General features: G+C 37.9%; 2 protein-coding genes across 3 annotated transcripts; one reads left to right on the top strand and one right to left on the bottom strand.

Annotated features, from left to right (window-relative positions):
- The first annotated feature begins 2,235 nt into the window (after positions 1-2,235).
- On the top strand, positions 2,236-2,732 carry LOC129770473 (protein PET100 homolog, mitochondrial). 2 transcript variants are annotated; one of them, XM_055773324.1, is made up of 2 exons: positions 2,236-2,328; positions 2,390-2,732. In XM_055773324.1, the coding sequence occupies exon 2, from the start codon at positions 2,428-2,430 to the stop codon at positions 2,674-2,676; it is 249 nt and encodes an 82-aa protein (XP_055629299.1). In that variant the 5' UTR covers positions 2,236-2,328; positions 2,390-2,427; the 3' UTR covers positions 2,677-2,732. The 2 variants fall into 2 exon arrangements, with proteins under 2 accessions (XP_055629299.1, XP_055629298.1); XM_055773323.1 differs by having other exon boundaries at positions 2,252-2,331.
- Positions 2,733-3,019: 287 nt separating this feature from the next.
- On the bottom strand, positions 3,020-4,175 carry LOC129768737 (signal peptidase complex subunit 3). The gene is made up of 3 exons (XM_055770585.1): positions 3,814-4,175; positions 3,464-3,730; positions 3,020-3,400 (listed from the first exon to the last, which is right to left on the bottom strand). Exons 1-3 carry the CDS (start codon positions 3,954-3,956, stop codon positions 3,271-3,273), a joined length of 540 nt encoding a protein of 179 aa, XP_055626560.1. The 5' UTR covers positions 3,957-4,175; the 3' UTR covers positions 3,020-3,270.
- Between the last annotated feature and the right edge of the window lie 12,053 nt (positions 4,176-16,228).

Raw genomic sequence — 16,228 nt, 5'->3', positions numbered from 1 at the left:
TGTATTTTTAAACACGATCAGCGTTTGTTTTGCTATAAAATTGTGTGATGATACATTCAACTGAAAACCTAAGATGAAAACTGCCAATAAAGAAGTCGATTTTGGACCAATCATTTGACAAATTCGGACCTGATTGCTGTTTCTGACTATTTGATGGACATTTGAAAAGTCGCCTGGCATCCCTGGTAAACCCGTGCCGTAGTATCTAGTTTCTCGCCAGCAGCTCACACTGTGTGAACGGACAAGGCGAGTATAAATGGGCCTTAAAGGCCCATTTATACGTTGCTAGTAGCTGACTTGACAATGAGCAGCTACTGACCCGGTGGACTCGCTTGACAATTGGTTGACTCGCCTTGTCCGTTCACACAGTGTGAGCTGCTGGCGAGAAACTAGATACTACGGCACGGGTTTACCAGGGATGCCAGGCGACTTTTCAAATGTCCATCAAATAGTCAGAAACAGCAATCAGGTCCGAATTTGACAGATGATTGGTCCAAAATCGACTTCTTTATTGGCAGTTTTCATCTTAGGTTTTCAGTTGAATGTATCATCACACAATTTTATAGCAAAACAAACGCTGATCGTGTTTAAAAATACATACTTTGTGCTGAATTTCTTTGAACTGAAGGTACTATCCGAAAAAGCAGAAAGAGAAAAGGATTCGGGCCAGGAATTAGATGCAAAGAAAAGGAGCAACAAATACAATATTGAAGGAACTCTACGATGAGGATCCCCGAGATTACAGAGCAGTGTTGATAATAACACCTGAACAAGTGAAAAAACTGTTGGATTTAATTGCTCCACGAATACAACGCCAAGATACAGTCATGAGGGATGCTGTACCTGCAAGAGTTAAATTAGAAATGACATTGATGTGCCTTTGTTTTGGAATATCGTTGGGATTGTTGTCGATATTTTTTAGAATCTCGAAAACATCCATAGCTCAGATAATTCCGAAAGGATGTGATGTTATAAATGGTAGTCTAAAAGATTTTTTTTTTAATTTTATTTATTTTGTGAAATGAAAATGATAGTCGATTTGCAGGTGCAATAAATACGCTTCAAAAATTTTAATAATGAATGAAAATGTACTTTTTTAAATCGAATATGTATTCTGTTTCTTAGAACAATACTTTTTTTTGTAAGTTGTGATCTGATAATGATTCTATATTAGAGATTCTCAAGAAAACTATCTCAAAAAGAAAGCGTGCCCCGCCAGCGTGCAAAACGAAATAACAATTATTTCGTTTAGAAACTATGAGGGTTTTATTTGTTTTTCCAATAATTTTCAAGTCTATAAATATCTTCACATATTTTCAAATATCTTAAAAATTGAGACATTTCATTACATTTGGCATCACTGATTCGAACGCTAAATTCTGTTTTTGACGTTGTGAAGCATGCAAGTGCGAGTAAATTCAAAAAACTTTGAAGTAGCTCGCACGCCGGATCACACATGACAATAACTGGCATGATGTGTTCACACGGTGTGAGTAGCTGCACTGCAGTAACTGACTAGACCGACTCGTATGCTTACTCGCACCGTCTGAACCCGGCTTAAGAGATATGATGGCTTAAAAAGTACAGTATGTTACTTATAATGCGATATGCCGAGGCACCACTCAGTGTCACATTGGATGCGATTTTGACCAGTAATTGGACTTTCGCGACTGGTGGCAACCTTCAATGTGGGGCCATAATTTGGACCATAATAATTTACAAAAATGTCCAATTAGAGGTAAAATTGTCCAATTAAACGTGTTGCATCACATGACTGTCCAATTAGCTAAATGTCGAATTAGATGTAAATTACTGTACAACCAAAACCAAAACAAAAGCCGAGACACAAATCCCAGACAAAACCCAAGGAACCGTCTCTCTCCGTCAATTATTTTTTTCTACAAATCCTGCCGGTCGTTTTCGTTGAACGTATGTTGACGGGTGGTTACGTGGCCAGTGTATGTGAATGTTTTCATAAGAATTGCATGGTAGAATAACTGACGTAACGTGACGTTTCGGGACGTGAACGTGACGTGGATGTTGTATGTGAATCGCACTTAATGCGGAACTGAGTAGTGCCTCGGTATGTCGAATTAGAGGTGACTTACTGAAGAACTTTCGAAAGCTTGCTTTCGACTTTCTAAAGTTGTAAAAGTAGGTCTGCATGGGGACGTACAAAATCGAGTTTGTATCACTGTGTATAAGACTGTATGATATCACCCGATCTGGCATCTCTGCTAGAGAGGCTGGCAGACGATGGAACTGTCATAACACAATCGAAAAAAATACGAGAAACATAAATAAACAGTATTCCAGCTGATTATATTCGTAGTAACAATTTTACGTAATTTAACAAATTATGCAGACTTCTTACGTGGTTTTATTCTAGATTCAACAATTCTTTCTGGTCATTAGTCCTATTCTGTAATGGGAGGTTGGGTTCTCGAGGTTAGTAAGATGGCCATTTATATGGCTTTCCCGGTGGCAATGTTTCACTGGTTCAATCAGCCGGAATACTTCGAGCGCTGGGTTACGGATACAAAAAGACAAATTTTTCCTCGCGAGAAGCAAGAGGATCGAGACGCTATTGATGAGGTTATAAGAAAGCAACGCGAAAAGAAGGACATGGAACTGCTGAAGGCGCTCGAGGAGATGGAGAGACGAGAGAAAATATAACAATCTTCATGATTCCTTTCCAATCTGTATATAAATAAATCTTAAATTAAATACCACGATGTTGGATTGTTATTTTGAATGACATTAAATGAGTAATGGGCTCAATGGTCGAAGATATGATTCCGAACAGTTCTTCGAACATTATTCACATTCCCATCATTGGGTCTTAACCAAACTGTCCATTACTATACGAATGTGTATATTGGACGGCAAAACATTATGGCGAAACAACGGATAGCGTTTTTAAAGTGCCGATAGGACAGTATATAAGTTTTATTTTGTGATCGTCCTACTAAAGAACCCGCCAGGAATCTTTCACCAGGGAAAGAAACGAAATAAACAATTTAGTTGACATGTCTGAACTATTTTCCACTTATAAATGGTTCATTTATTTTTCCGTCTGTCTCTGCTTCCCTCGAAAACAAAAGTATGTTAGATGAAGTGTGAATTATACGAGGGATGATTGTTTTTAAAGTTTTCAAACGATGAAATGCACCCGTACATAGAAAAAACCGCTCCTTCCGGTGTTTTAGCTGCTGAATGCTTCTAGTGCCTCTTTATCGCTAAACTAGTTTTTTGTTATTGTCGGGTCGCTTAAACAGGCGACGGCATATACGATTCAGGGAACTTGAAAGAGTGGTGCCCATGGGCAAATACGCTTGGCAATAGACCCGCATTGGGGATGATATTCCACGAGAGGGTCAGCGTCACATTCTGGTGTCCCCTGCAAGAAAAACACGCACGCAATTAGATTAGATTGAACAAATACAGTACTCGAACTACTTACTTCAGACCGTTGCCGTCGTCCCAGAAGTAATACTTAGTGTTCATATTCTTAAAGTCCAGGTTGGCATTCTCTCCGCGTAGAATAATTTTGTCCCACAGCACCACCTGATTCAGTTCATTTTGTTCGGTTTTGTACTCGGCGGTGAGATACAAGAACAGCTGCTTCACGTTCCAGTTGAACAACCCATTCAAGTCGGTGTTCAGATCGAACGTCAAGAAGCCCAGATCGTTCTTTTCCCGGGAAGCGCTGAAGTCTGGCACATTTTTACTTTAAAAACAGAAAAAGGTTAAAATTGTTTGGGATATTACTGCTTACGTGGTTCCCCTCGATCGGGAGGCTTTGATACTCACACTAACACTTTAACGGTATTTATCTTTGCATTGGTCCGGTAATCAGTGAAGAAGGTGGACGCAAAACAGCAGAATGTCAGGAAGGCCAATACACTCAGCGAATAAGCCAGGATGGCGTTCCCTCGGATGAGGACGGTGTGCATTTCTCTAGCTTTACAGGTACCGGTGACCCGTTAAATAATGAATAATACTATTAGCAGTAAGATGCTACAGAATTACACGAACCGCTATCAATCTTGAACAGTATGGTTTCGTGGGATTGCAATAATATTCGTGATTCGCTTTTTTTACGATATTAAAAAACTTACGCTGCCGCTAATCGAATCGCGACACGAAGCACCAAAATGTCAAACGTGTTTGAGAAAACAACGTCAGTTCAAAGTGCACAGGGACGTCGTTTAGTTCAAAATAAACTGGGGGCCACCGTGAAATAATGTAACCCGAGCAAAAAAGATACGCTGAGTTGACTATCTAGACCAGGGTTGACATTGCGCATTTCGAAACGAGTAACTCGTTTTGAGATAATTCAAACTCGAATCGAATTTTTTTTCCAATTCATTTATTTGTAAGGCTCAATCGCATGAGCTTTGCGGAGCCACTAATTCATGATTTGTTTTTACAGAATTTCAACTTAAATCTATGTTTTGTAGGTTTCGACCGATTACTCGCGGTTTACCTCGAATCGAATTGATTTTAGCATTATGTATCTTTTTCGAGTTATTATTTTCAGTGTACTAGATTTCGAGCAAAATTTGTCTCGAAGAGAAATGTCAAATTTTTGGGTTTGTAAACAAAGCAAACTTCATGACTGTTACAAATATCAATGCCGAAAAACAAATCCAATTTGATATTATATTGGAATTGTGATTAAAAAGAAAAGATCGCGAAATGATTTTTGACAAAAGCGATAGTGAAGAAGAAAGTTCGCTTATTCCACAGAGGGTGGAGTTGGGGGATAAAAGTGACTTTCTTTCGCTAAGAAAAAATGAGTGAGTTTGTCTTTTATACGTTTCCGATATAAAGTTTCGGCAGTATATTAGACTTAGTCGAGAAGCATTTAAAAATATTTCGGATACAACCGTGTTCCAAACAACTTTCAGAAGCACTGCTACTCCTTCAGCTTTGAAATTAGCGGCCGTTTTGAATCTTCTGGTAGTACCAAATTAATGTAATGAAGAAGAAATTTTTTCACTTGGTGTGGCTCAACCAACAGTTTCATCAGTGTTCAATGAAATGATGTCACTTCTGGAAAGAAGCTTATGCGAAAAATGGATCGGATTGGATACATCTTTTAACAAAACAAAGCAATATTTGCGTAGAACATATGGGAATTTGATTTTACGAATTTTCCCTTTTTACTTCAGAGTTTTCCGAAAATTTTCAATTGCCATGTTTGGTTGGAACATTTTTGGTTGAAATACGTGTAATATTTTTATGGGACCCCCTCTCCATTCCAGAGGAGAGAGGGGTGTCAAACCATCATAGAAACATTTTGCATACCTAAAAACCCTCACATCCCAAATTATGCTTGATCAGTTCTCGAGTTATGCAGAAGTTTGTGTTTGTGTACCCCCTGTAATTTGTGTTTCATTTGTATGGCAGCCCCAGACCCCCCCCCCCTTAGAGAGGGAAGTGGAGTGTCTAACCATCAAAGAAACATTTATTGCACCCTAAAACCTAAATGTGCTTAATTTGGTTCCATTTACCTGATTAATTCCCGAGTAATGCAGAAATTTGTGATTAATTTGTATCAGAGAGGGGGAGGGGTTTTAAACTATCACGAAAACCTTCCCCAACCCCAAAAAACACTATATACCAATTTTCTTGTCGAGACATTTGTTCTCGTTTCGAGTTAAAAAATGCTCGAACACAATAGGTCGTATGAATAAAAAAAAGTATTTACTTATTCTGCACGTTTCCAAGTAAAGTAAACCTTCCTAGTATTTACTTGAATCCGTATGAATAAAAGTTTACTTTACTAATTTGATTTTCGAATTCGAACATAGTTTTTACTTTGTCAATCATCTATCAACTGATTGTTTAGGTTTCGTTTCAAAACGTTTTTTTTGGACAAAGCGTGAATTCGCGATGAAAAAGGAATAGTGTCGACGTCTGGTGGCGACTTTCAATTAGGGACCATAGTTTGGGTCCCTATCTCGTTAGTGTAATACCTATCATATTGTAAGACACGAAGCCAGTTTTCAAATGTTAAAATTTGAATGAAAATGTTCACATCATGTTATTTAATCACTTAAAACACTTTTTCCGACTTTTATTTAACCCTTTGTCTATAAATTTCCAACATCATTACTGAAACTTTTCATTATAATATAAAGTTGTCTTCAAAAACAATATTCGTACAAGATTTTTTCACCACCTGCAAACAAAAGTGTTTTTCATTTAAACAGAATGCAATTTGGCATTCTGCATATAAATTATGAATGAAAAATAACCTTTCCGTACCAATTTGGGTACGGAAAGGTTATTTTTCATTCATAATTTAAATTTTAAAAACGTGTTCATTCCACCTGAATATCAATCAATTTTTTTTACGCTCCCCTAAACTAGTAAACGAAGCTCAATGCCATCAATGCGGATCGTTAACTTGTTTAACTTCAAGCGCAAGATAGCAGCATTAAACATAAAGTCTGCTTCATTTAATATTGGAACAAATTCTTTTGCTCATTGTGGCGCTCCTAGTGGACGGATTTGGAAACTTTTTTCACCCACGTGTCGGGAAATTCATTACCTTTCACCATGTATTTATGTCATAACACCAAACGATAGCATTTTGTAAACAACCGCCATGGAAGCCGAACGGAGAGATAAAATTGTGCACAGTTTTCTTGAAAATCCATTGTTGTCGGCATCTAAGCTAGCTAAACAGCTTAAAATGCCCAGAAATACCGTATGGCGTGTTATCAAGCAGTACAAGGAAACATTGACGACGGCTCGGAAGCCGCATTCGAATCGTCGGAGTGGAACTGTCGACCGGAAACTGCGTGGGAAAGTCATCAAGGCCGTCAAGAGGAATCCCAATCTTTCAGACCGCGATTTGGCCAATAAGTTCCAGGCCGCTCACAGTACGGTGCGACGAATTCGTCTCCGGGAAGGAATAAGGTCATTCCGAGCCAGCAAACAGCCAAATCGGACGCTGAAGCAGAACAATGTGGCCAGAATCCGTGCTCGAAAGCTGTACGACCAAGTTCGACGGATGTATTCTGATGGACGATGAGACCTACGTGAAGGCGGACTTTGGGCAAATCCCAGGTCAAAAATTTTATTTGGCGACGGCTCGGGGGGATGTACCTGCAAAATTTAAGTTCGTGTTTGCGGATAAATTCGCCCGCAAGTACATGATTTGGCAGGGGATATGCAGTTGTGGACAGAAAACCAAAGTATTTCTCACTGACAAGACAATGACATCAGAAGTCTACAAAAAAGAGTGCCTACAGAAACGGATTCTGCTGTTTATTCGTGCCCACGACTGTCCAGTAATGTTTTGGCCGGACCTCGCAAGCTGCCATTACAGCAAAACGGTTATGAAATGGTACGCAACGAACGGGGTCAGCGTAATACCGAAGGACCTCAACCCCCCAAACTGCCCCCAGTTCCGGCCGATAGAGAAATACTGGGCAATCACGAAGCGGAGGCTTAAGGCAAAGGGAAAACTTGTTAGGAACATGACTCAAATGAAGAACTGGTGGAATCAAATCGCCAAAACGGTGGACGAAAAGGGTGTGCGCCGCCTAATGTGCCGTATTACGGGAAAAGTACGAGAATTTCTTCGAAACAGCAATGAATAATTTTTTAAATTTTTTTTTATGAAAGAGTAAAGAAAATGCTACATTTATATGAAAAACCAATTATGAATTCGTTAATAAATGACTGAACTACACGCAATTGTTTGTGTTCCAATATTAAATGAAGCAGACTTTAAATCGGATATGACATCAAAACGAATGATAGTGTTTTCAGATCCAAAGTATGCTCATGAGCATACTTGATAACAACGAAGTAAATACTTGATGAATGCTGTTTTATTCATACGAAATCAGCTAAACATCCATTTTTGAAAAGTAAATACTTTGTTGTTTCTTTTATTCATACCAAACGTAGTAAAAAGTCACAGGAGGGTTGTATCCAAGACACGACCGCATAGTTGACGTAGGATTCCGTTAGGCTATCTGCTGCATACTGATTTTGGATAAATTGTAAAACTCTTCGATAATGATTTGGGTCAGTTTTGTCTGGTTGTTAGGAAATGTTTGTTCACTCCACCAGTGTCCATAACCGAGTGATAATGATAGAAGGATGGTGATTAATCATTAGATAGTGCGTATCACGTACCAAAGCCGCCCTCTGTATTCCTGGACGAGATGGCTCCTGTGTAATGTATGGATGAAATAAAGAAAAAAAAAGCTCATCAATCATCATCGAACACAAATTTTATCACCAGGAAAAAAGTGTTACTTTAGTATAGAGAAAATATATTTGAAATGGAAAAGGTAATTTCATTTATAATTTTCCCAACGGAACACGATGCTACATGCCTCAAGGCGAATTTCAATTGAGCTAACAGCACCCAATACGATATATAGAGCATATGTGGAATCACTTTTTCGAATACTCCTTCATTTTTCCAATTTTGCTTGTCGCATGAACTTTCGTTGGGAGAAAAAAAAATTGTTTCATATTTCAAGTCATTTTAACACAATAGCTACCATATACAATTTTACGCTTACAGTTCTGCTAAAAGTTTCAAAACATGACATGATCGGTCATTGATATGAAATTTCACGAAGCAACCAACATAAAAGTTCCAAATTTTAATCCATCTAGAATAAGTTCTATTCAGCTCATTGAAACATCATTCTTCAATCTACCTATCGATAGATTCTTATTGGAACGAAAATAACAAAAAAAAAAACTCGTTCATCACTCCCAACTTATCCGCCAGCACGTATGCAATCAGCAATGCCCACGCTAGTTACAATGAGCACTATCCATTTGTGCGCGTCGTTAGTTAAACTATCGACCACGAGGGTATTTACATGCTGATTTCCCCCAGACACCTTGGATTTGAAATCTCTGTTAGGGAATACATGTCGGTGAGAATAAAAGCTCCCCCTACTTTCATGTATCTGCGATGCCGATTTCCCCCAGGCAGCTTGGTTTTGATGTCTCTGTTAGGGACCCGCCGCATGTGTCGTCAATTTCGACCTATCAGAAGTGGGTATTTCCGTTAGGATAGGGGTTGAGATTTTTCAATTGTTCGATAGTTAGTTTCATGACATATATTATTTTAGTCAATGTAAAAAATTGTTATGGAGTGCCGAAATTGAATGACGCAAAAATCTCATCAATCCATTATAAAATGACTGAGCAATAAGCATTTGAAATTGGACAATTTTCACGGTGCGCTCGATTTTCGATTGTCAATTTGTACCCCAATATGTTCCCGAAAGACGTAATCCTACGTCAAAACTTAATCTCACTGCTCGACTGCTCGAATGAAGTAAAGTAAAGGTGAATTTTGTTTTTATTCATACGGCCTAATGTTACGCAGACAGCCGTCTCGATTATGTAATCGTGTGTACCAGACCTGTATTTGGGAGAGCTGCTACTAGTGATCCCCGATTTTTGAAATTATTCGTTCATCAGCTAATCGAATAGTTTTCAGCAGTTCGTTATTCGATACGATTAATCGACCCAAATAATCGATTAATCGATTAATCGCAATACTGAGAGAAATAATCCGTCAGACTAATATTTCTCATTTGCTAGAAAGCCATATGGAATCAAAAATATGTTAATTCCACCTGAAAATCAATTATTATCCTTTACGCTCCCCTAAAGTCGTAAAGAATGCTCAATTCGCGTTGACGGCATTGAGCTTCGTTTATGAACTTAAGGGAGCGTCAAAGATAATGATTGATTTTCAGGATAATGTGCGATTCACATAGCACGTTACGGAGAAGAACGTCTACGTTCCGTCAACGTCTCCACCAATTCACACATGCAGTCAATGCTTCCACCAGCACCGTCACGTCAAATGCTAAACGAATGATTTATTTAATTTTATTCATGGTGTCGCCACCTACAACAATTTTAAATTGCAATGCCCTCTTTCAAATCAGCATGCCTATAATCAGTTCTAAATTTTAAAAAATTCAATGAATGATTCTCATTGAATTTTTCAAAATTCAATTATTCAATTCAATTATTTAAATGCTTATACCCCGTAGTCCGACCCTTATGCAATAATAATAATAAATAGAATAATTCTTTCAACTAGTCGCGAATGATTTTCACTCCGAAATTTGGAACTAAGAGATATGTTGGCATAAAAAGTACAGTAAGTTACTTGTAAAGCGATATGCTGAGGCGCCACTCAGTGTCGCATTGGAGTCGGTTTTGACCAGTAATAGGACCTTTGCGACTGGTGGCGACTTTCAATGTGGGGCCATAATTTGGGCCCCGAACTCAATGTTTACAAAAATGTCCAACTAGAGGTAAAAATGTCTAATTAAACGTGTTGCATCACAGATCTGTTCAATTAGCTTAATGTCGATGTAGATGTAAATTACTTTACAATCAAATCAAAACAAAAGCCGAGACACAAAGCCCAGACAAAAACCAAACGAGCCGTCCGTCTCCGTCATTATTCTTTTGTATAAACCCTGCCGGTCGTTTTCGTTGAACGTATGCTGACGGGTCGTTACGTTGCTGGTGTATGTGAATGTTTTCATGAGAATTGCATGGTAGAATCATTGACGTATCGTGACGTGACGGGACGTGAACGTGACGTGTATGTTGTATGTGAATCGCACTTAAAACTGCAACGGCCGTACGTTTTTTTCTCTCAGCGTTTGGATCGATTAATCGACGTAAATTATTCGTTCGCTTCGATTATTGGTTGTGCAGTATTCGTTCGATTAATAATCGATTTCTGTAGGAAGTATTCGATTAATCGATTAATCGAACGATTATCGGGGATCACTAGCTGCTACTTCTCATAAACAATCTATGTAGGATCAGTCGAATCGGAAGAGTACAATCAGGTTTACGACACGATCTATGTTGGTCTGGTACCAGTGGGGAGACACATTAATCCAATCAGACATACATTCCCAATGTGACACGTATTCCGGAGCTAGACGCAGTAACTCTTCACACTTGTTCATATTGTGGTCAAGAATTCTTGCGAGCCGATATAAATAATTGATACTCAGAAATGGAGGGAGAGAATGGAATTACCACTGAGTACAATCCGGGTGATGCTTGAATTGATGTTTCTTTTAACATTGCCGGAATCATAACGGAACAGTAGGGAACAATACGGCAATACTGCGAAAATTTAACAGAAATTGGAACTCGTGAGCGACGGATATTGGACATGAATATATTTACTAAAATTATCCTTTTTTTTTCAATTGTTTTAGATTGTTGCGGAACCTATTGGCGATCTAACGTATAAATCTACACCTAGGCGGTGCTGCGGTGAAAGTGATGATGGTTTTAAATTTTGCCATGTGAGCTTATGGAAGGTTTGTAGTTCTTTCCATGAATTACAATGTTATAATCATAAAAGATTATTTGATTGCGATGAGTTTGGAAGAAATTTAATTCTGCGCAATTTTATATATAACATGTTATTTATTTACCTTTTTCAGTAGTGAAAACTATAAAAATGTTGACAATGGTTGAATTAAAGAAGGAAATTCGAGAGCACAATCAAACACAAGTAGAAAAATGTACGATTCCTGCATGTGAGAACTACCTTGGAAAGCCCGGAAGTAAAATATACGTAAATATTTTAAAGTAAACGATCGGTGAGACATCTGGATTTTGTTTTTGAACTAAGAAAATGATGATAAGGTAACCTAAAACTCAAAAACAAATCACGTATATTTTACTTCCGGTATTTCGAAGGAAGTTCTCACATGTAGGTAACAGGCATTTTTCAACTTGTTTTGGATTGTGCTCTCGAATTTTCTATTTTGATTCAACCATTGTCAACATTTATACAATTTTCACTACTGAAAGAGGTGAGAAAATAACATGTTATATATAGAATTGCGCAGAATTAAATTTCTTACAAACTAATCGCAATCAAATGATCTTTCATGACTATAACATTGTGATTAATGGAAAGAACTACAAACCTTCCATAAGCTCACATGGCAAAATTTAAAACCATCATCACTTTCACCGCAGCGCCGCCTAGGTGTAGATTTGTACGTTAGATCGTTAATATAAAGTCTACTATCGAGTAACAGCACGTCATTTTCCATTTATTTTCCATGCGATCAAAATATTTTTAGTGATGCTGGTTAACTGTTTCATGCAGTTGAGGGTACATATAGTGTATTATAAAACTGCTCGTTTTGATTTCATTGTAGCTTAAAAATATTGCGCATATCTTCAATTTGATGTCGTTTGCATAAATTGAGTACTTTTGTTTTCCTCTTTTCGCTAGAGTTTAATAATTCGCTCTTCATATAATTTATTTTGGTACTAGTTGACCCGGCAAACTTCGTCTCGCCCAAAATTTATTTTTCGTTTTCACATTCACGTTTTCTTTCCACTTTCGAACGAAGATCAATTTCGTTAGCGCAAACACCCCCCCCCCACCATCTTAGAGAGGGGGTGGAGAGTCTAACTACCATAGAAGTATTTATTGCACCCAAAAACCTCGATATGTCTAATTTCGTTTCATTTGCTTGATTAATTCCCGAGTAATGTAGAAATTTGTGTTTAATTTGTATGGCAGCCCCCCTTAGAGAGGGGGGAGGGGTCTCAAACTATCACGAAAACCTTCCCCGGCTCCGAAAACCTGTGGCAACCTGTGGGTCATGCGAGGTCAATAAAATTCTTTCTTCAAGTGCGTTTTGCACGAAAAAAAAGTTCTTGCAATTCTTTTTCTCATGCTGTCAGATGTTACTCCCATGAAGAGATCAAACGTTTTCGTGACTCGTGCTTTGTTTTAATTTGTTTAATTTATAATTTGTGTAATTTGGAGTTTTTAGTTGTTTTAATGGAAGAAAAAAGTTCAAATTATGTGATTCTATCGTTCAGAATGATAAACACCAAACATTTGGCGAGAAGTAAAATTGAATTAAAACAATATTTTTATATGTTTAGAGGTCGATAATACTGAAATTACAGTATCTGCCAAAATGTCAGTTGGGCCGTCATGATTTGAAACGCTAGCATTAATGGATGAAAAAATGTAGATCGTTAATTTTTATCAATTTAATTTTTCCAATACTTCCTCTATTATTATAAGAAAAGTAATTTTTCCTCCTCCTGATTATTGGATCTCTATTGACATTTATTTGGATTCTTTTTGACAACCAAATAGATACTATTCGAATAGCCTACCCACTGGGCACTGACCATAACGAAAACCTAAGCACTTATTACCTAATCCTTTTGACGTAGGCCTACGTCTTCCAGTAATGGTGCCTGTGCTATTTAATATCGAATTACACTGTAGCAGCATTGATGGATCCTTTGCAACCTCATTTGCATAATCGCATATCTCTCTCTGAGACAAGACCAGACAATAAGGGATTAATTTCAGACCAGCTGCCAGGGTTGCCACAATAAAATCTGTGTTTTTGGTTTGAAAAAGAAAAATTTATCTTAGTTTTTTTCTCAGAAAATCTGTATCAAATTTAAATACGAGGGCAATCCGTTAAGTACTTAGCCTACAAAAAAAATCGAGGGTACTGTATCCTAGACACGACCGCTTAGGACGTAGGACTACGCAATCTTTTTTTGAAATTTGTTGGTTTATCACTTCGGATATTATTTGCGAATACGTCCAAGTTCTGGATAATCTGTAAATCTGTATGGAACATTGAAAAACTGTAATCTGTAACTACAGATTCTTGGTTTCTAAAAGTCTGAAAAATCTGTATAAATACAGATTATTCTGCCAGCAATGGATATATATATGTAGAGAACGTACCTGTTTGGGTTGCCAAGTAGTTGGAAAGCGGCATCTCCGGAACCAATGGCGATTAAAGAACTACTGCAAGAGTCATAGGAAGATCTGCTTTTGGGCCCTTAAAGCCGGTATAAAGTCAATGACGAAGTGATGCGACAAACTACAACATCACACATTATTAACAGATTGCGTCCTCTTTTTATGAAGTTAAGAACTGGTGACAGATAACGTAAGGAACTTCTTCAGCAAAGAAATGGAAGACTTTTGTGGATTAACGCGGCGTCATACCACGCTATATTAGTCACAAGCCAATGGTGAGATCGAGCATCAAAATCGAAGCATTCTCAAAATCTTATGGATTGCGGAACTCAACCAATTAATCCAGAACGTAACAAATGCTTTTAAGAATATAACTACGTGTATACATTGACACCACATCCGGCAACAGGGTATTCTTCAGTCGAGATTCTATTTGGACGAAAATTCCGTGACTGGATCCCACAACTCTCTCAACCATGTCAATACTTAAGGGGGTATTCTAGTGTAGAGGCACACATTTAGGACGTTTCTTCGAGCTCCGAAAAAATAAAACAAAGAATATTTTCACTATCCGTTATATCATTATTTGTTTATCTATCTGTTAACAATAAAACAAAGACTGAACGGAAGAAATATTAATAATTAGAATAGTTACAAGCTAATGAAGTGAAGGGGTTCAAAAAAAAGTTGTGCCATGGCGTACTTCTAGTTATCTGAAACAAAAAAAAAATCGAACAGATTATGAATCCGTAAAGCTGCCGCTATCTAATGAACCTCGAAAAGTCATACACATGTTTTTTTGACGTGGGACTACGTCTAACCGGAATATACCGGGGGTAAAATGAAAACCTAAACACAGAACATGCAGGAAAAAATGCAAGATTTCGAATGCTTATAACTCGAACATTTCTTACTGGATCGGAGAGATGTTTGCATCAATTGATAGGGAATGTTTCTACGCATCTATCACAATTAATAAAATGTTATTTTTCATTAGATAAACAATTGAATAACTGTGAAATGTTGAGCGTTATCTAAACGCTCTAACTGCCTCGTTTTGATTGGCCCGATTTACGGTTTTCCCAACACGACCATCAAAACCAAGCAGCCTTGTGGAAATCGGCATTGCAAATACATGAAAGTATGGGGACTTTTGTTCTCACTGAAAAAAACAGGAAGTGGGTTATATCTATGGTATAACCGCAAGGGTGACGTAGGACTATCGTTGATTTAGAGATCATTTGTTTGAAGTTGAATCTAAATCCATCCTGAATGAATGAATAAATAAATATTTGGGTGACTTCAAAAACCAGAGTGTTACGTTGGAGACTCAAGGTTTTATGCATCCAATATTGGATACAAAAAACCTTGTTCTGAAGAATAATCTTCAGAAGCTTTCCTGCTAACTGCACTTGATTGACAAATCACAAAACCAAATGTATGTGGTCGCAGTATTATATGGATAGAAAACATTAAAATAAACTCGCTTGAATGTAATTTTCAATTCCAAGGGGAACTGGCAGATTATTTTTCAGCAACGATCATTTTTTTTCCAGGTTTCCTCTCGATAACCAGCAAACTAAAAGAGTTGCGCGCGTGTATGTGTGTGTGTGGCGGCTGCTTCTATGTCTTCCCGAGAAACCGTTTTTCGATGCTGATACTCTCTTGGTCACGAGAGTATCAGCATCGGCTTTTCTGCGCTCCCTCACAGTTAAAACAAACTGATTGCATTTCAGGTCAGGTCAGGCCAGGTAATGAATCCCTCGATCCCTCGCCGTTCAGCTCGTTCAGTAACGATGTTGTCTTGTCGATGTCCTCAGGCGTCGTGCACAAATTACGTAACGCTAAAAATCCGAATTTTGAACCACCTCTCCCCCCCCCTTCGTAACGCAATTTCCTATCTCTAATAAACAGAAAGTAACGCAACATCTACCCCCTCCCCCCTTATCGCGTTACGTAATTTGTGCACGACGCCTCACGAAAAATGAATCGGTTTCACCACCAGAATATCATTTCAGTATGCTTTTCGTGCGTGATTGAATCGAGAGAAGGTGTGGTTTACGATGGCAATTTGGAAGGCAAACTAGAGGAGAATGAACTCTATGAGTATGAAAATTTCGGCGACTGAGCAATAATCGATTGAAAATTATATAATTTTCGCGATACGAAACATTTTCCGTTTTTCATGTTATGCATCCAATATTGGATACGAAAATATCCTACTGATGGGAAAGAATAATCTTCAGAAGCTTTCCAGCTAATTACACTTGATTGAAAAATTACGAAATCAAATGTATTTGGTCGCTGTGTTCGCCATATAATTAGAAAACATTAAAATAAACTCTTTCGCATGGATGTATTCTTCAATTCCCAGGGAACTGGCAGATTATTTTTCAGCAACGATTAGATCTTTCCGGA

Source organism: Toxorhynchites rutilus, chromosome 2 (genome assembly GCF_029784135.1).
Source record: "Toxorhynchites rutilus septentrionalis strain SRP chromosome 2, ASM2978413v1, whole genome shotgun sequence".
NCBI lineage: Eukaryota > Metazoa > Arthropoda > Insecta > Diptera > Culicidae > Toxorhynchites > Toxorhynchites rutilus.
This window is presented reverse-complemented; position numbering and strand designations above follow the sequence as displayed.